Here is a 21,766-nt window from a genome sequence, read left to right as displayed (position 1 = left end):
GTGATTTTGTAACACGTGAGTGATCCGGTCACCACAATTCATATTCATGAACACACTCAAGCTTCTATATGAGCTTTTTTGATGTTGGCACTCGCGCCACGTGTGAGCCTACTCAAAAGTTTATGTATAGGAGCCATCAATTTCAAACCAAAGTTTTGATTTTTTCTTTTTCTTTTTTTTAACTTTCCTTTTTTTCTTCCTTTTCCACACTTTTCTATGGGAAACAAAAATGTCTATCTTTTGGTCCCACGAAGCTTCGATCCTAATTACGATTTCTCATAACTTCTCAGTGCAAATGTGACTTCATGTCATTCTTGTCTGGTTTTGCAGGTCAATTTCTTCTAGAACATGAAGCTGTAGTTATGGAAGTGCTTAGCGAATAATTAGTACTAATTGATAGAATATCACTTTAGTGCTTGTATATTAATTTTTTAAATATAAAACTTCTGATTTGAAGTTAAATATACATATAATAATGTTACATTATTGTGCTCGTATCATTTCTAGTAGGATTGGGATTTTGTTGTCTCGTATAAACGAAAAGTGAGAATCATATTGTTAAAGTAATTAACTTTTTTATTATTACCTTAACGTGTGTGCACCTCTTCTATCTCAAACATGTCACAGCAAATTAACCCTCTGCATATGTATAACGGCATGCTTTTAGACGAATATACTGTAAAATCAACTTTAAACCCTAAACCTAATTCTCAATTGAGTGACAAAGCAGCACGTAGTTTCTTTAAGTGAATTTGAGTTTAGTTTTTCAAGTAATGTTTTATATTCCAATTTTTAAGATGGAAAAAAATGTTATTACTTAAGAAAGATGAATTCGTCAAAGATAATAAACCAAATTTTCTGCAAAAATTATTAATTCACAAGTTGATTAATGTTTCAAATAAATAGCACAGTGATAATGTGTCAATTCCTAGAATCACTATAAAATGATGAAGTCTAAATGAACATAAGTACATAGAATACAAGGAGGAGAGTTCACAAAAAAGTAACTTCCATATAAAAATAATAGGAAAAATATATAACTATATACATGTTTTAGTTAATAATCTCTTCCTTTGCTTATATATTTATTATGTTTCACTTTAATTCTGAATTATTATGCATTGTTTATGATCCTTGTTCTATACTTTTATTTAAATTTACATTAAAACATTATTTGTTGAAATACATTTAAGTCAATTTTAATTAATTTTAATTCCAGCACGTACACAAAATAGTATTTATCAGAATTAAATCAATTTATCAATCTCCTAGTTTTTAATATAAAACAACTAAACAAGCAAGTGTACATTATCTTTCCTATTTATATTTACAGTTTTTATTGATTTCGAAAATACTAATTACATCGTCTATAAATCCGGTACATCAAGATCTAGCATATAGTATCTAGCGACAACATACTGTAGCCGTACGTACCTTAGAAATATACTAGTAATTGTCAAAAATAAAGAGATCCTAAATAATCAACAACTATTTGTGGAATTAAACTAATATAACTAAATTCTGGATTCCAAATTATTTTCCGGGGTTGATTAGGTTACAAAATGACACGTTATTAGGTTATCGAATTTGGTCATTTGGTCGTGTCGTTGCTAAATGCCAATACACAGTTCTGAAGCTTTGATGTGTGAGATATGGAGTCCCCTTCCCAACCCTAACACCTTCACCAGTTACAACCTTTTCTATTTAATTACTCACCCTAAAAACAAAACGTAAATTCCCACCAACTTTCTCAAATTTCATGCACATTTTCCTAACTTATCATTTATTACACAAAACTTGTAAAAAGTTCAAAAGGAATAAGATTGACTCAGTGAGATTTCTTACTTGGTGATGACCCAAATTCTCCAATTCCATTGTTTGCTGTGTTTCAAAGTAGAAATTAACGACTGGTTATAACTGCTGTTCATTTTAATTCAATGGTCTAATTTTATGCATATGGAAAAAAGTTTTTTTTTAATTGATGTGAAAAGGGGATGTGACACATCTAAAACAAACGTATAAATGAATAAAAAGTAATTTGAATGATTGATAAGAAGATTAAACATTTGAAGACATTTCAAATTTATATATATATGTACTATCCATATTTTTATTAATGATTGAGTTTACTAATTTATCTTAAAAAGTAATGTCCATTATGGAGGAAGATATATATTATTTGTGAATGGTATATTAGGAATAAATAAGAGAAAGAATATTAAAGATTATTTAAAATTGTGAGGAAGCATCTTAATTATTTTGTTTTAAGCGAATTATGAGTGGAATTTTGCATAGAGAATATAGAATCGAGCAGGAGTCATTTTCTGGCAACAAGTTGGAGTTATTGTTGATATTGCAGAAGTGGGTCACTCTTATTTGTCGTTATCCAAAACCTGACTAGGGCACATATGCCTTACTTCATTCATGTATTCTCTGTCCAAAAAGTGAAAAGGACTCCATGTTGGGTGACCCTGACCTTCTGGGATATAGTTTCTTTAATCACATCTGTATCCACAAGCACACCATTTTCTCTCTCAATCTACCTTGCAAAATAAATAAATAAATATATATTATCATTATTATTATAATGTATACCAGTGGATTTTTTAGTGAGGATTTGAGGGACAGAATAATAATATTAATGAGATATGACATGAATCTATAAATAAACTATTGATACTATCTCTTAATGTGAGATTGAAATTTATACCATTTCCTCTTCAAGCAAGGACGGACCTTACGTGTGTTCTATTCTACTGATTTACTGTGCAAGAGGATGGTGCTATTTACAAAAGGAGGCCTTGTCCCTTTTCCTTTCTCTGATTTTTTTTTTATATTTTAGTATAAATATATTTTTTAAGACTAATGTATAACTATTTTATCTTATTTATATTTGTATTTTTTATTTTATAGTATGATTGATATTATAATATTAGAGAATGATTAAAATTTTTTATTATATGGCCATCATGCAAGTCAGGGAACAGAGATTACATTACAAAAATATGAATAAATGTTATAAATTAACTTCATAAACAGCCAACTTTAGTTTAGCGGTCGGATGGAAATGAACAATCAAACAGAGAATAATGTAACAATTATACAAAAACAAATAATTTATCTGATTATTAAAAAGCTGTTAGATTCCATTAATGTACCTATACTCATTTCAAATTGATGATTAATTACTATTATAGTTTGAATATTTAATAAAGTGACAGAATTTAAGGAAGGAAAGTCAATCCTGCCAAAAAAAAGAGGCCAAAAGACATGTCGTATTTATTTTGCTTGCTACGGTGTGTTTGGTCCATCACTCCAATTATTACCATTATGTACCATTGGTCCCGCTGAGAGAAGAGAAGTTATGTATGATCGAAAAAATTGAAAAAACAAAAATAAAATGTTTTTTTTTTCTGTTGGTATATTTTTTTTCAACAGAAATACATGAACTAATGAAATAAAAATCATGTTTGGAAAATCTTATTTTAATTTTTTTTTTATGATTTTGGGACTTAGAGTATAATTTACTTGAGCTAAATTAAGAAAAGAAATTCCCAATTCAATCCTGAATTCTTTAAAACAATATATTTATATGTGATTGAATACTTTTATTTTTATTTATTATGAGACTCATGTTCACTATAATTTTTAATACTAGACATGGAGTATAAGAGATTTTACATTAATTAAAAATAAGAATAAATTTATAATATATAAATGGATAAAAGAATATTTTACAAATTTATAAAGTTAAATTAAATTTAAAGTTTAATTCTTAATATAATATAAAAATTATTTAAAATATATCTGAACAATAATTATTATTTGATTATTATTATCAAATAATTATTAAATCACTTATTATTTGATTTCACATTCTCTCTATATATATATATTAATTATACGAGTTGTTGTAAAATTTATATAAAATAAAAATAAGATAAAATTTATATTATATAACTAAATACAAATCTTATTTACAAATCGTTTAGAAACTTAATCCGAAGAGTTAAAGTGGGTATATTAACCTTAGGTGTAGAAGAAGCAAATCTAATTAAGCAAGTGTGTGTAGCAGCTTAGAGTTGTAGCACATTGAAAGAGAATGATGAAGCAAAATTGGGGAAGAAAAGGTGAAGGTGGGCATAATTGTATGTGCAAGAGGAAAACCTTAAGTTGGTATATGGAAAAGCATTGCAGGCAGAGAGAATCAAGCTCCATAGAATTTGCACTGTGGACCTGAGATTTGTTCTCGTGGCTCGAGGTTGCTGTTACAAAATGGAATTGGAAGGTAAACACCCGTGACGGATACGGCTAAAGTCTTTGCTTATTTGTCCACACTGCATTTGTTTTTAACAACAATGTACCGATATTCTTCTATCTCAAAAGAATATTGAAAACACCTTGTTAAGCCATATGTAGATGGTTATTATTATTATAAAAGATACAACTTTCAAAAGGAGGACACATGCATAATAACAGGTTAAGGTAACAGTAGGTTCCTATAGTTTACTTCAAATGCTGCTATTGCTACTATTTAGGATCACTTGATTAGCACCAATCATGACCCAACAAAAGGGTAACTTGATCTAAAATTATACTGTCAGAATAATCTGTTTTCTCTTTTAGCTTCGAATTAGATACTATAAATGCGTGTATGAGGTGAAAAGTCAGATCAAAATATGCACTTAATGGGATACAAGTAATTGCAATGGCAGAGGTACAGACAGAAAAGGTCAAATAGAACATTAATTGAGTACCGAAAAGATTGAGAATTTATAGATATTTCCCTCTCTAATCTATTTCGTTCTTTTGAGTCATTCTGCACATTGTAACGAAATAGAAATCTAAGAAATAGCCGATGGTGTGACCACGAAAAAATATTCTATAAATTTTAATGGGAACCGAGAGGTGTGGCAGCAATATATAGAGGATATATATTTATATTTAGTTATATGGCAAAGAACATATCTTATCTACCTGTGTGGATAGAAAAGAGTGGCACAAAGAGTTTTTTTAAATATATCTGTGGCTTGAATTCTAATGCGAATATAATGGTTTGGCGCATGATGAAATGCATGCCGATACAAAGGTGAAAACAGTGAAGAAAACAGAAAGAAAGATTTTTAGAAGGAGTGAAAATTTGTGTATGGAATAGGTAGAACAATGAAACGGATCGATGTGGAATGGAGAACATTAAAAGCCTGAAAGAATGTGAATTAAGTTCTTCTCTCCCGGGATCTATTGTCTTTAATATTTTTATGTCATTTCACTTTTGGTATTTCCACTAACATGACTAAAACCTTATCATTTCGCATAAAGCGCTGGATTCTGCGGTAGTTTATTTAACATACATATTCTTCTTCCACTTTCTTAATTCCTTTTTTTGAATTATGGGTTTACTTAAATTAACTTCATTTGTCCTATCTATGTATTCCTCACTGTCAGAATGGATGCTTCTTTGTTTTTCTTATGAAAAATATTAAAGTATGTTCTGTTTTGAAAACAAATTAGGTGATTAATAATTAATTACGTCCAGAAGTGAATTACAACATGATAAAAATGGTCCCAAATGAAAAATAGTTAACACTGTGAAGTGAAAGAGAAATAGAGAATCGGATTTGTGTTTGCGTTGCACTTTGTCCCACTTCAGACAAGGGTTTTCTCTAGTCAACACACATGCCAATTCTGAATAATTAGATCAACTAGAAAAGGCACGTCCTTTCACAATGGGTCACAAGCACTACCCTTGTATCTCTCTAATATTGACCTCGCATGGCTTCCCTAGCTAGCTGGTCCCCATTAACAGTTAGGTTATGTTTCGTTTCGACTCCTGTGTCTTCCAGTTCTTTCCATTTGGCTCTTTCTCGGCTTCATATAGTGCACATCACAAAATCAACACTATAATTACTGTTCCAAAATATCCAATCTAAGAAACTTTTCTTTTTAAAATCATAAGCAAAGTTAATTCAGTACTGTGTCTCAACAAAGGAATGGTGCATGTGTCATGCATCGAGAAGGGTGATGTTTCGGTTTACGTACGGTGAAAACAAAAACGTTAACCAAACATGCTGTAGTTTGTATTGAGTTTCCTTATTTTAATTCGAAAAGACTGACATCTTTTTCACTTGTATTCTAAGTGTTGTTAACGTGAAAATACGAAGAGGAAATATAAAATAAAGGCTGCTTGGTGGAATATGACACCGCTAATTCCAACATCAATATCATAATGTTTGCGACACTCATCAGCTACCTTAAACCTAATCATGGTTGTTTCCCTCCACCCCATTCTCCCTTCTCTTGTAGCCATATATTCTTCTCGCAATCATCAGCTTCATCATTGTTCAAATTCTCATTTCATAATGCCACCACATGTCATACATAATTCCGTCGCAATATAATATCCATTCATTCCTTATTCGCATAAACTAATTAAAATAAAATTATTTTCATCTTCAATATGAAATTCAGTGAGAACTTTGTTGTCTATAACTTTGTACGAATATTGAACTAAAGAAAGATTTGTCAGTCATACATATTTATTTTGAATACAAGCAGTACTCTGTGAACTGTCAGAATCATAGTTTAAACTGACGCAAATTCTGATAGTTTCTCTTTACATAATCACGTGTAGGGGAATGTAAATGTCTGAATTCGATTTATTTACATAAATGTACTCCGTATTGTAGGTCTGATGTTTTGGTTGGGTAATCTATTTCATGTCTGCTTAACGAGTCCATTAATTCTTGAGAGTTTCATTCTATATAGTGGGTGTAAACCATGAGTTCCTATAACTCTTATTCTCTTGTCACTTAGTGCTACCATGAGCTGTTCTTGTTTGCCCGAATGTGATCATGCCAGGCAGCAGTATTAGTTTTTATATCATCAAATTTGTTCAAGAAAAAAATTGTTTAATTTTATTGAACATTCAAGTATAATTTAAAGTCTTATAATAAATAAATGTAAAAAATTTAAACATTGAGATAAAAAAAATTATAAACACATTATTTTAAGATTTTATATTGAAACTAATGTTAATCTTTTATAAATTAAACTCGGATGTTATTAGGATTCTCTCTCTCGTATCACATAACCTAATAAGTTTTAGACAATCTTTCTGTAAATAAATTATCTGTGCCATTTTTATAAACAAAAGTAAACTTTTTATATGAATTTAGGATGAATTTTTTTTATATTACTTTATAATATGTTAATATTTAAGATTTGAACTAAAAAGTTTACATTGGAGTGTAACTAAATCTACCACCCTAGCAACTCTCAATAATAACAAAATTAACTAGAATAAGATCTCGTTTTTTTATGGATGCAAGTTTGTCTGTGAGCGATCCATTCACTTTCAAATAATAATAAGAATCACTGTCATAGAAAACACTATTTTACATGAGTTGTATTACTAATCTAGACAGCATAAAAATGAAAGACTATTTTACTTTGATTCATAGCAACTAGGGTAAAAAAAATCACTTTTCCATTTTAGTTAATTTTCTTCCTTCAATAATAGACACGAGTAATCTGTGGATTCACGAAAGAAAACAAATTAAAGCAAGAAGAACACAAGCAGAGTGGGGAATTTTCCATGGGCTGTGAAAGTTTCCAGGAGCAGTTATTGAGCAGTTAGTGATCTCTTTTATGACTGATTTAAAGAGATTAAATTAAAGAAAAATTGGAGGAAGTTAGGGAAAAGGAAAACCACTCTCCTAAAAAAGAGGAATTTGTGGAAATGATGGGGGAGGATGAAAACACGTGGAAGGGTGAGACAAAAAGGGGGAATTCACGCACAACAGAGGACTTCTGGCTGCTTCGTCTTCTTCTGTAGCTTTTTGAGACTTTTGCTTTTAGGATTTCTCTTACATTATGCAGAACTAATTTTCCATTTTGTTAGTGGATTGATGTAGTGCTTTGGATTATATTTTCTGAACCTTTTTCAATTGATGTTAAGTTCATTATAATTATCCCAGTGTTCTATTTATGTTTTAATGTCTATTCTATGAGCAGTTTCACAGTTGGGAGATTGGGAATTGCTTGCGTTTATAAATAGAACAGATTAGATGCTGTCTCAATTGGGAAATTGGGCAGGACTAGTTAGTTTGAATTGAGATATGATTGTTCTTCATGATCTTGTTGAATTTGTAATTGGCCTAAGGGATTGGGGATTCAAATTCAAGGGATACGTTTGCCTACTAAGGGATTAGGGGTAAACAAGCTCTAAATAAACTCAAGTGGATAATTATAATTTACACATCGATTGAAAAGGGGAGGAAATTATATGAAAAGGTATGAAATCAATTCTCTAACATTGTTTATACTATTTGAATTTCCATCACTTGTTTATGTTCATCATTCTACTTGACAATCTTTGTTGCTTAAAATTAAGTAAATTAGTAAACTAGTACTCAACTCATTCAATCCCAGAGGACGATATTTTGTTACTACAATTACGATTGGTACACTTGCCAAACGTACATCAAGTTTCTGGCGCCGTTGCCGGGGATTGATTTTAGTTGATATTAGTGATCTAATTAGCTTAAGATTTGAGTTGTTATTTGTTTTTAGTAACGTATAATTTTTGTGCAGTGTTTTTGTGTCTTTAAGTTGTTTATGCGAGGTACTGTTGCTCCGGAAGATCTACTTTTTGATTCAGAAATTGAACGCACAGCACGAAGCAACAGAAGTAGTGCAAGAAGAAGAAAGCGAGAAAGAAGAAAGGAACAGAGACGAATTGAGCAAGAAGAGGAGACATCAACAATGGCAGAAGAACAAAATCCGAGAAAGACTATACGTGATTATTCTATGCCAGATCCTAATGGTTATCAAGGAAGCATTGTGAGACCTCCTATTCAAGCCAATAATTTTGAAATCAAGCCTGCCTTGTTACAAGTCATTCAACAGAATCAATTTGGAGGTGCAGTTTCAGAAGATCCTAATTCTCACCTGGAGAATTTTCTGGCAATCTGTGATACTTTGAAGTATAATGGAGTTTCAGATGATGCAATTCGTTTGAGGCTTTTTCCGTTTTCACTACGGGATAAAGCTAAAAGCTGGCTTCAATCACTACCTCAAGGAAGTATTTCTACATGGGAGGATATGGCTACAAAATTTGTAATCAAATACTTCCCTCCTTCCAAATCAGCGAAAATGAGGAATGAGATCACCTCCTTCGTGCAGCAAGACAATGAATCCTTATATGAGGCATGGGAAAGATATAAGGAACTAATGAGGAAATGTCCACATCATGCTCTACCGGAATGGTTGCAAGTGCAGATTTTCTATAATGGTCTTTCACCATCTTTTAAGGCAATTTTGGATGCAGCAAGTGGAGGATCATTTAATCTGAAAACACCAGAGGAAGCTTTGGAGACTCTTGAATTAATGGCAAACAACACAGTGAATATGCAGTTTGATCGTCAAAATAGAAAGCTGGAGTGTTGGAGGTTAATACTTTGGATGCTATCCTAGCCAAAACAAGTTATTAACACAACAGATCACTGATTTGACTCAGAAGTTGGGAAATATGCAAGCAAATAATGTGAATACAAGATCTCCAGGGTGTGATTTTTGCGAAGGAATGCATCAAAATGGTGAATGTCAGGCCACTCACCAAGAGGTACAAGTAAATGCAGTGGGACAACAACAAAATCAATTTTCTACCAACTTTAATGCAAATTGGAGGCCCCAACAACCTAGACCTTGGAGTAATCCAATCCAATCTAACCTGCCAAGGCCTCCATATCAATATCAAGCTCAACCCAGCAATCAAGGGAACAAGATGTCTACGTTGGAAAATGCATTAGAGAAGTTAACAATGCAAACTTCTACCTTTGTGGACCAGACTTCAAATTTCATGAATGAGACAAGGACTAATTTCAAGAACCAGGAAGCTTCAATCAGAAATTTGGAGAACCAGATTGGACAACTTTCAAGACAACTCTCAGAGAGATCTCCTGGCACATTCCCTAGTGACACAATACCAAACCCAAGGGAACAATGCAAGGCAATTCAATTGAGGAGTGGAAGAGTGTTAGAGAATGAAAAAAGGAGTGAGATGGAGAGAGAGAAAAAGAAAAGAGTTGATGAAATAGTAGAAGAGAGTGTTGAAAAAGAAATTGAGAGAAAATGTGAGGAGAAGGAAGAGGGAGAAAAAAATCAAGAGAGTGAGAAAAAGATGCGTGAGTATGTCCCTACAATTCCATTCCCTCAAAGGTTGAAGAAGCAAGAACAAGCCAAGCAATTTGCAAGATTTCTTGATGTTTTTAAGAAGCTCCACATTAATATTCCATTTGCCGAAGCATTAGAGCAAATGCCAAGTTATGCTAAATTCATGAAAGACTTGCTGTTAAAGAAAAGGAAGCTTCAAGAAGATGAAACAATTATGCTCACAGAGGAGTGCAGTGCAATAATTCAACAAAAATTGCCTCCAAAGTTGAAAGACCCAGGAAGCTTTGTCATTCCATGTGAGATTGGAAACATAACTGTGGGTAAAGCATTATGTGACCTTGGAGCAAGTATCAATTTGATGCCTTTGTCCATTTTTAAAAGGCTGGGTATTGGTGAAGTAAAGCCCACTATGATAACTTTACAATTGGCAGACCGATCAATGACTTATCCTTATGGAATTGTGGAAGATGTTCTAGTGAAGGTGGATAAATTCTATTTCCCAGCTGATTTTGTGGTTCTTGACATGGAAGAAGATGCTAAAGTCCCAATTATATTGGGAAGACCATTCTTAGCAACAGGAAGAGCATTGATAGATGTAGAACAAGGACAATTGATGTTAAGAGTGGCAGATGAAAAAGTCACATTTTCTATGACTGAAGCAGTGAAGCACAAACTTGACAGAGAGGACTGTTTCAAAGCTGAAATACTTGAGTCTCTTGTGTTGGAGGAGATAAATTTCCATGTAAAGCAGAATCCATTAGAGAGAACACTACTGTCAGGAATGGAAGCAAAGGAGTTGAAAAGAGAAATTAATGAAGAGGTGGTGAAGTGTGCTCATCAATTGGAAGTGCTGGAGCCAATATTCAATTCCACTAGAGGAATAGAAGATTTACACAAGAGTGAAGATGGAGGACCAGTGTCTCATTCATGGCATCACAGTGTGCCGATGAAACTAAATTTCCTTGATTTATTCTTCCAAAACAAAAAAAAAAAAAAAAAAAAAAGAGCGGTTGACATTAATGCTCATATCCAGCAGTCCCTTACTGAACTCGAAGCACAACAACTCCTACATTATCAGGAGTTCATCCAACTTAGGGACAATCAAATTCTTCATCAGCAGAAGGTGGAACAACTCTTACAAGAAGTTCTCACCAAGCTCAACTCTAGTCATCACTAATCTTGTGAGTTCTAACCCCCTGTATTTTTTTTTTACTTTCCATACATTGGGGACTTTGTAAATATGTGGGCTTAGGGTGTTTGTATGTATGACATCTTACATTTTGTATTTGCATGTGCATTTAACGTTTATATGGAAATGTATCATTTTAGCTTTGAGTTCTATGTTTTGAACAATGATATTTTCTAAGCACATTGTGAATAGATTTCTGATTGCTTGTTGGGGAACTTCACACACTACACAGTGCGATTTGACACTAAGATACTAATGGAAGATACTATTTGGGGAAAAGATAGAAAATATTTTCTGTTAGGTTTCTATGGTGACACTCACTACACTTGGTTACTGGAGAATTGTCTGTCAAAGTTTATATATATAAAAAAAATAAAAAAAAAATAAAAAAAAAACAAAAAAAAAACAAAAACAAAAACAAAACAATAAATTGAAGGAATAAATTGACACCCCTTTGAGACTATATGTTACTGGGGAAGAGACACTCCTTTGAGACTGAGTGTGGCAAGTGGAAGACCCATGCTTAGTTGACAGGTAAGTGTTTTCTAAGTGAGGAACCTAATAGAAAATCTTTTTCAGGACACTTCAATGTCAAATATTATCTGCCTTAATGTCTTGTGTCATACCTCAATTCAGTGATTGCACTTAGGGTCCCAATAAGTTACTTTGAAGATTTAAAAGTTCAAAATAGCAAATGAAATAAAATTAAAACTTAAAATAACAAACCAAATTCAATTTATGTTTTTAAAAACAAATAAAATAAACTAAATGAAGTATTAATCTAACTTATTGAAAATTGCATTATATTATCCCTTTTCATAAATCCATAATGTCTATAGTGAGAAATATAGATTGCAATGCTAAAAGAAAATATACATAGTGTGATATATGATTAACAATATAATATTATATATATATATATATATATATATATATATATATATATATATATAAAGGACAATGATGGTGGTGGTGGAAGACGTGGTGTAAAGGGAAGAAGCCACACAAGAGAAGAAGAGCGTAGAAAAGGAATTACATAGTGGATGGGCCAGTGGGAAGAATCGTCACACTTAGGAATGAAAAATATTTAATAAAAATTTTGCATTGCAAATGTGAGTATAATAACAGAAAAAACATGCAGAATAAAATTTTTGATTTTATAATTAACTCCTTTTACATTAATCATAAAACCAACTGATACTCCTTGTAATTTATCTATTAAGAATTTGGTTATTTAAATTGTAAATATTATTGTAGTTCCAGAGTTGTAGTGTTAGTTTGGTAGTTACAGATGTATATATGTTAGTAGGTGCATTTCATAGTACAAATTAAATATATAATGATTCAATTGTATATCATCTTCGAGCAGTCCTCATTTTAAATATTCTATTATAGTTGTAGCCCCTTTTTTTATCTTTAACTAATATTTAATTGTTTTTGTAATTTTATATACAAGTAGTTATACTTATTGTGGCTAACGTTATAATAAAGTATCTTTGTGTGTTATTTGTTTAATAAATGAGACTATTATCTATAATTATTTTATTTTGTCTATTATTAATTCATGTCATTTATTAACGTGGTTTTTTAATATTGTGTTTTTTTTTCTTGTTCTTTGATTTGTTAATGCACTATGTGCACACCAATACTTTTTACTAATATTGGTGAACAATATTTTTAATAGTCATCTTTACCTATTTATTTTTGCTTTTCATTTATCTTCACTTTGCCTATATCTTTTTTTATTAAGAAAAGACGAGTAGGGATGAGAGTAAATCAAACTGAACTTTATATAAATGAGATGATAGTATATGAGAAATGTTTTTTGTTTTTACAATTAACTTATTTTGAAAGCTGAATTTAGTGCATTACATGGCTTTTTTTTTCACAACAAATTTAAGTAGACTAATAATCTAAAATTTAAAGAGTGTAATAGTAAGTTAAGAGACTAAATAGAACTTATCATGAACTATAAACTTAATAATAAAGACTACTTTATTCATATTTTTTTTATCTTGAATATTTATTTTATTTATAATAAGATATTTTTAAATTAAAAATATCACATATGAAATTCTAAAATATATACTTTTTTTTGTCATGTAAATAAATAAACATATAACCAATAATATATTATAGGAATAATAATGTAAAGCGAGTCATGTAGATTAGTTTGTAATCGATAAGAAAAAAGTACTATATAGATTAAGTATTTTATCTTATTATTTTGTTTAGGTTCGTTCCACATAACTCGTAGTTTATACGAACCAACAAATGAGACGGGATGGAATGAACCATATGTGAATTTGTCTAAAAAAATGTGTTCATAGTTTATCATGTGACCTGAGATATAATTATTATGTGTATTCGTCATTAGTTAAGTTTGCTTTCAATAGTATTTTTTTTACTAATTCTTAATTTTCATCAATTAAGTTTACTTTTAGAATCTTTTATTTATTATCAATTTTATTAAGTTATTTAAAATTTAATTTTTATAATTATTTTAGATATATGTATCTAACAGAATTATATTTAAAAAATAAAAGTTATGAAACTATAAATATAATTTATTTAAAAAAATAAACTTATAAAATTTATTATCTTACTAATTTAATTAAATAAAAATAAAAAATTTAGAAAATAAAAAATTTAGAAAATAAAAAATTTATTATGGAGATGACCCAGAAAAATGTAGTAAAAAAACTAAACCATAAACTTAAGGAAGACGTATGACTGAAGCCGTTGTGGCGGATTAATGCGAGACGAGGCAAAATGAAACCGGCTAACTGACATCCCTAGCAGATTTTGTCATGCCTCCAAACTTAATCTATTTAATTAATAAATTAAAGTTAAAATTTAATATTAAATAAGTAGGATCTAATAAATCACTAAACCAGTGGTCGAATTGACAGGACTCAGCTATGGATGATCACACATTAAAACTTAGAGGTCCCATTACCAAGGCATTATCTGATATCTGATGCTCATGTTACCAAAGAGGTAACCCAAATTCAATGTGCATTCTGCATGCAATCAAAATTAAATGCACTGCACCAAGTCAATGACCCTTACTTATTGTTATTACTTCTCACCATTCAACAACATCAAATACATTTATTGTGCACACTCTACAATATTTCAATAAAAGCTTTCATAAACTCTTCCTCGAGTATACAAATCCATCTTCTTCTTTCTTCGATACTAACGTTATCTTCCAAAATCTTTCGTCGAGTATTCTTGTTAATGCTCCTACGCCATCAAACTACGACTTTCTCATAATCTTCTTTCCTCTTCAATTTATTCTCAGCAAACTACGTGTCAATGTAGTAAAATTAAGAACAAGAATCTAAACGCAGAGAAAATGGATTTATATTCAATTTTATGACAAACTCAATTCTGATTTTTCTTTCTTTTCTATCTCTATGTAATCATTATCGTTATATATAATACGCGGAGAATATTATCTTTTTAAAAAAAGTGTATGAAATATGAAACTCTTATTTTGAAGGAAGGATGACGCCATCGCACTAATACGTCGTCGTCGTGTTTGGCACAGTTTCTTCATCGTAAACGGTTGCTGGGTCCACCAGTCAAAGGGTGTCGGTGGTTTAAGATCAACTTTCCATACCAAAGCTTTCAATTTTTTTTTTCTTTTACTTTTTCGAATCTGATTCTTTTTTTAGATTTCCTACAAAATATGAGAAAGTGAGGAACCCTTTTTTTTTTCTTTATCTGATTTATTTTATGAAAAGTTAAAAGAAAAAATTAAGACGCATGCACTTTAACCGTTATCAGTTACTTGATTTGAAACCGTTCTAAACTTTATTTATTAGTGTTATGGATTATGAAATCATTGTTTACGATGAATTACATGATTCGGTTCTCTAGGACCTTGGTAATCCAAAGTTCCTAACATCCTTCATCCATTTGTGATTGAGAAGAGAGGGAACTTAACAGTTTTTTATAGGTATCAGTATCCTAAACTAGATATAATTTCCTAGGATTTACAACTTCTATCCAACAATAAAAGATAATCATGTGGGAACACAACTTATATTATTTTGTTGTGGTTATAAATAGGTAGAAATGCTACTATCTAGTTTTCTGTATCAAATCTTAGTTTATACATGTTGGAATTTGTAGCATTATTAATATATGTGTGCAATATTTTATACTAGTATAATAATTGACACTCAATCTAACTTGGCTTTCAGTTTAGAGGTATATGATTTATGTTTTGTTCTGATCAACTTAATTAGACATGAAGCATTGATTATACGCGCACCTAATTTGCTCAAATATTAATCCTAGATCACATATATTAATTACACCATAATTTTGTTATCTTCAAGCTGTAAAACCCACCAATTTTTGTTTATACGGTTTACAACAAACTATCAGTATATACAGTGTTTGAATGTGGAGTTGACTTTGCTAACTCTGTCCACTAGCATTGAATATATATTAAATATATGTGACTTCCGTACAAAATATATGTTATAGAGCTCAAAGTTTCAGTTCAAAGTTTCAATTCAAGTTCAAGCTACATGTATCATTTTTCAGACAAATATTTATAAATTATAATGAGTTTATCATCTGACTCATTGACAATATTAATTGTCAATAAATAACAATTATTTTTATTAACTTTCCAACAATTATTATTATTAATTACCTTAACGGCTGATTTTACGGATTGGTTCATTAACTTGAGAGGTACCATCAGTCGAGCTGATTTTACCGATCGGTACATTGATCTGAGAGGTATTATCGATCGGTCGACTCTTGTACACCTTTACCGAGTATGAGTCCATAATAACAAAATATATATATATATAAACTAGTTAAAGACGAGTGGATGATAAAAAAATTAGTATTGTGTTTAACTTCAAAATAACTGCTAAATAGAAAATAATCTTTGAAATATTAAATTTAAAAAAAGATAAGATAAAAGAAAAGCGTGAGTTATGTTTTTACTTTTAACCAAACGGATAAGGCAACAGGGTTGTAATTACCATATCCATCCAGAAACGGTAACACAGATAGAGTTATCGAATTTCAAAGCCAGCAGATTCTCCGTTATATTACATGCAACTCCCCTCTCCCTCAATTATAAAACCCCTCGACACTCTCGCAAACCACACATCACAAAACTAAACAACACACACTCTCTTCCAACATGGACTCTCTCTCTGCCACCAAACACCACAACAATCTCCCCAAGCCTTCCTCCCTCCACATGGAGGCTCCGCCGCCGGAGCCCAGTCCTCTCCGGAAGATCATGGTTGTCGCATCCATTGCCGCAGGGGTGCAGTTCGGCTGGGCCCTTCAGCTCTCCCTCCTCACCCCATACGTCCAGCTCTTGGGAATTCCCCACACTTGGGCCTCATTCATCTGGCTCTGCGGCCCAATCTCCGGCATGCTGGTCCAGCCCATCGTCGGCTACCACAGCGACCGCTGCACTTCCCGCTTCGGCCGCCGTCGCCCCTTCATCGCCGCCGGAGCTCTGGCCGTTGCCATCGCCGTCTTTCTCATAGGCTACGCTGCCGACCTCGGCCACATTTTCGGCGACTCCCTCGCCAAGAAAACCCGCCCACGCGCCATCGCCATCTTCGTCGTTGGCTTCTGGATCCTGGACGTGGCCAATAACATGCTCCAGGGCCCCTGCCGTGCCCTCCTCGCCGACCTCTCCGCCGGCGACCACCGCAAGACGCGCAACGCAAACGCCTTCTTCTCCTTCTTCATGGCCGTGGGCAACGTCCTGGGGTACGCCGCGGGGTCCTACAGCGGCCTCCACCACGTCTTCCCCTTCACCAAAACTAAAGCCTGCGACGTCTACTGCGCCAATCTGAAAAGCTGCTTCTTCCTATCCATAGCGCTCCTCCTCAGTCTGGCCACCATCGCCCTCATTTACGTGAAGGAGAACACGGTGCCGTCGGAAAAAAGCACCGCGAGCGTTGCGGAAGAAGATGGGTCCCACGGGGGCATGCCCTGTTTTGGGCAGTTATTCGGTGCGTTTCGGGAACTGAAGCGTCCCATGTGGATCCTTCTCTTGGTGACGTGTCTCAACTGGATTGCGTGGTTCCCCTTCCTTCTCTTCGACACCGACTGGATGGGCCATGAGGTCTACGGTGGAACCGTCGGAGAAGGAAAGGCCTACGATAGAGGCGTGCGCGCCGGTGCGTTAGGTCTCATGTTGAACTCTCTGGTCCTCGGAGCCACTTCCTTGGGCGTCGATGTCCTCGCGCGTGGAGTCGGGGGCGTCAAGAGGCTCTGGGGAATTGTCAACTTCCTTCTCGCTGTCTGTTTGGCCATGACCGTTTTGGTCACCAAGATGGCCCAGCATTCTCGCCAGTACACTGACCTCCCCGGCGGCATCCACGAGCCCCTCCCTCCTCCCTCCGGCGTCAAAGCCGGCGCGTTGGCCCTCTTTTCCGTCCTCGGAATCCCTCTCGCGGTAAACCTCATTACCTAACTTCCACTTCCTCTCACGTTTTTCTTCACTCAATTAAATAATTTTTTTTCAAAAGTTGTAAAAATTATTCACGACAGGGAGAATAAAGTAGGAGTAATTTCCCATTGCAGCAAATTCACGAGGAAGGGTTAAAACACTTTTTTTACCTGCTTCTCTTTGTTTATTTTATTTTTTTTAAATTTTAGAAGGGGGTTGTTATCTCGCCATGCACGAAGGAGTTTTTTTTTCAAATATTTTTGTGGGAGACCCCTGGGGCCCGCCTTGTGAATACAAAACGAGGGCTATGAATTTTTTTCAAAAACTTTTGTTCTAAAATTTATTTGGACTCTACTCTGATATAAAAATTGTTTACTTGGCTCTTTTCTTTCTTTGAGCTGCAAAAGACAATACTCAAAGGCTTTTCAAGTATTTTTTGATTGCGATGGCCGGTTTTATTGCTTACAAACCAGTAGATTAATTTGGCATGAAAGTGCTGTTTAAAAAGAAAAGAAATAGATAGAGTTTAAAAAATAAGGTTATAAAAGCACTGGTATTTTTATTTTTATCCAAAGTTTGAGGTCCCTTGTTCATGCATCGTGATTGCATTGAATGCATTTAGGTATTGCGTTGTAACTTGCAAACGCAGCGTAGCTAGTTTTCCCGTGACACTCTTTGAGCAAGGAAACTTCTTTACTTGTCTTTATTTATCTATTATTTTTATGTTGGAAGAGAAAAGTGATTTATAACGAAGAAGCTAGAAAAAGAAAGAGTGAAAGATTTGAAAGTGGGAACCTAACAATTTTTGTTTGTGCATGTGTTCAGATTACTTACAGCATACCCTTTGCTCTGGCGTCAATATTCTCCACCACCTCAGGGGCAGGACAAGGTAAGACCACAATCATAATCCACCTAGTTAAGCAACGCCTGCCTAATCAGTCCATGTTTAACGCCTTGTGTTGCATTCAAATTTCAGGGTTATCTCTCGGAGTCCTCAATCTTGCAATCGTCATACCACAGGTTACAATTAATTCATTTCATCTAATTACTCCATTCTGTTGTCAATTATTACTGTTACTAACTGAGCACGTCCACGTGTATGTGTATAGATGGTGGTGTCTGTGATCAGTGGACCATGGGATGATCTATTTGGCGGCGGTAACTTGCCGGCGTTCGTGGTGGGTGCGGTGGCGGCTGCGGCCAGTGGCATTCTATCCCTGATCCTGCTGCCATCTCCACCGCCGGATTTGGCGAAAACTGCAACCGCAGCAGGGGGAGGGTTCCATTAATGAGTTGATGATGTTTGTGTTTTTGTCCAAAAAGGAGCACGCACGTTTTTTTTTGTTTGTTTGAAGCCCAAGAAATGCTACAATTGCCACTGGCATGAATGACTAATAACAGTCATTTTAATTGTAAAGCTTGAGGTGGGTGTACATAACCCTGTTGAAGCAGGAGGCAGCCCTGTCCTAATTTATATGGGTTGTGAGGGGAATGTAGTGATTCCAGTTACCATGCATGGATGTTAGTCCAGTAATAACATATATATACATATATATATATGTATGTGGGCTACACTACTTTCCTCTTTCCCCACTTACTTTCCATTCTCTTCTTCTCCACCCATTAGTATACTACTACTACTATGATAATAACATTCTCTCTTATCTCCATCACAACCCAATGGATCACTTCTGTTTCTCTTACAATCTCTCTCTCTCTCTCTCTCTTCCTTAAATTTTATGAATAACACTGCACCCATTTTATGGCTTCTGTACAACTTACTATCAATTATTTCTGCCATCCGTTCCTTTACTCCCCTTTCTCTAATTTGTAAACTTTTTGGATTTACAGTTAAAACAAAATGCTCAAAATTTAAGATCTATATCAGTTAATTAAGCTTGTTATTTTACAGCAATTAATTTCGCCCATCTCAATTAGCCATGGATAAAATTTTATTTGGAAATGGTTAACTCGCAGGCTTCTTTGATTACCAAATATGGGATAAGCTTCTAAAAATAAATCGTGGAGGCAAACATTCTAACTTAGTCTGCAAATATACTTATTTTCCAAAATGTTGTGGTTTTGGCATTTTGAGAACACGTCTAGCTGTCTCACCCGAAATTACTTTGATTACAACATGGAGTGCATGAGAATCACTTCCATGTTTTTAAGTTGGGGGGACGTAGCAAAGGACCAACCACTACCACATTAATTTTGTTCTAGCAGCAGCGATCGAGTTTCTAAATTAGGTGTGATGATTGGTGAGAATAAAAAAAATTGTTAACCAAGCAAGACCGAAAATAAAGGTTTCTACTTCCATCTCACGGCAGTGATGATGCCTGAACTTGACAGAACAAGAGAGATTAACCAATATTTCTCCAACTCCGACATAGTAATTGATGTTAGTTCAAGGACTCCAACTTGCGTAAAATCTTTTTCTATCATCACTTTCTGTTTATCAAAGTCACATAGGAAAACTATTAGTAAATAACACCTTCGGCCAACTTTCGTATCATCACTTTCCAGCATTCCATAAATCAAATTTACTTTAACTGTTTACTGTAAGTTCAAATATTGAAATTTAAATTTTTTTACTTTAATCTAGGAAGCCAGTGCATGAAACTTATCCAAGAATTTCTCCATTGATATTTTTTCACCCTCCTGGTTTGCTTCACGTTTTCTCCTTTTGTCTATCCTTTTCGGTTAAAACAGTTCCATGACAGGATTTGAGATTCAACTCCCTACTATAAACCCTAAAGAAAATGAAAAGTTATAGACTCTTGGAAAAATTAATGATACTTGTCTTCACGCACGCTTTATGAAAACTAACGCTCTCTGCCAAATTAAGGTAATAATTCTGTTCAATGAATGTACATGCCAACCATAAATAGTTTCGTTTTTAGCTTACTTCAATTTGGTAATTAAGTTTAAAATAAACTAGTATTACATCCTTCAATCCTAATTTAATTCAAAATCTCAAGTTCACATCCATTTTAGTGGCTGTTATTTTCATAATCGTCTCTTTTACTATATTAACAAGTTACGAATTCGTTTAACATATCATGTTAGAATTGACCATCTTCTGTAACTCTTTTGAAATGTAATACCAGCTTAGTAGTCTCATTCACTCTGGTTGATTTCGTGGCATTGACCACAGTCCGATAATTTAATAACTTTAAACTATATCCATGGATATAATATTGGAATTTGACACTTGTACCGAAAAGATAAAAAGTAGAAGATAAAACAATATAAATTAGTTTGTAAGTCTAAATAGGATCTTACACACAATGTCAAACATTTAAATAGTGCAGTTTACAACCACACATCTGCCAAAAGAGCCAGCGTGACAACGTTGTGGTCCCAAAAGTTACCACTATAGTGATTTTATTTCAATCATAAAAGTGATATAGTATAGATAATAAGTAAAAAAGTTAATATTTTGTCGGTGACTTAATAACTTTTTTTAATAATTTTTTTATAATAAATTATGTATTATTATTTATTGGTGAGTATATTTAAAACAAATCAATCATAAACTATCACATAGATTAATGTAAAAAAATTATTAAAAAATATTTTTGTTTTTTAGAAATGAAAGTCAAAAAACGAAAAACTAATATATATATATATATATATATATATATATATATATATATATATATATATATATATATATATATATATATATTGTTCTAAAACAGATCACACAGAAAAGGAAGTTGCTATGTATGTGTCTTGAAACTTCTGGGTGTCTCGTCTTTTTGAATTGCAAAAGTGTAGATTGTCAACACTTTATTTATATAAGCATGGTGAATGAACTACCAGATTAAGGTGAACCCCCACAATAGCATCTGATTCCATTTTTAACTCTTCTTTGTTGTTCAATTTCTTCCACCCCTCTTTTTTTCAAGAAGTATTCCTTTCATAGGTAAAAGAAAAAGAAAAAACTT

At 33.1% G+C, this 21,766-nt stretch overlaps 1 protein-coding gene, 1 non-coding gene and 1 pseudogene across 2 annotated transcripts; 2 read left to right on the top strand and 1 right to left on the bottom strand.

Moving 5' to 3' along the window:
- Positions 1-8,616: 8,616 nt before the first annotated feature.
- On the top strand, positions 8,617-11,350 carry LOC148194674 (uncharacterized; annotated as a pseudogene).
- LOC148194675 (small nucleolar RNA R71) lies at positions 9,151-9,257 on the bottom strand. The gene has a single exon (XR_015781811.1). It is a non-coding gene; the product is annotated as a small nucleolar RNA R71 (small nucleolar RNA).
- A 5,146-nt stretch (positions 11,351-16,496) lies between the features above and the next one.
- LOC124849185 (sucrose transport protein-like) lies at positions 16,497-19,489 on the top strand. The gene is made up of 4 exons (XM_047327075.2): positions 16,497-17,819; positions 18,639-18,702; positions 18,790-18,833; positions 18,923-19,489. Exons 1-4 carry the CDS (start codon positions 16,542-16,544, stop codon positions 19,100-19,102), a joined length of 1,566 nt encoding a protein of 521 aa, XP_047183031.1. The 5' UTR covers positions 16,497-16,541; the 3' UTR covers positions 19,103-19,489.
- The last annotated feature ends 2,277 nt before the right edge of the window (positions 19,490-21,766 follow it).

Source organism: Vigna umbellata, chromosome 8 (genome assembly GCF_029865625.1).
Source record: "Vigna umbellata cultivar VRB3 chromosome 8, Vumbellata_1.0, whole genome shotgun sequence".
In the NCBI taxonomy this organism is placed as follows: Eukaryota; Viridiplantae; Streptophyta; class Magnoliopsida; order Fabales; family Fabaceae; genus Vigna; species Vigna umbellata.
Note: the sequence above shows the minus strand (reverse complement) of the source record. Positions and strands in the feature narration are given on the sequence as shown.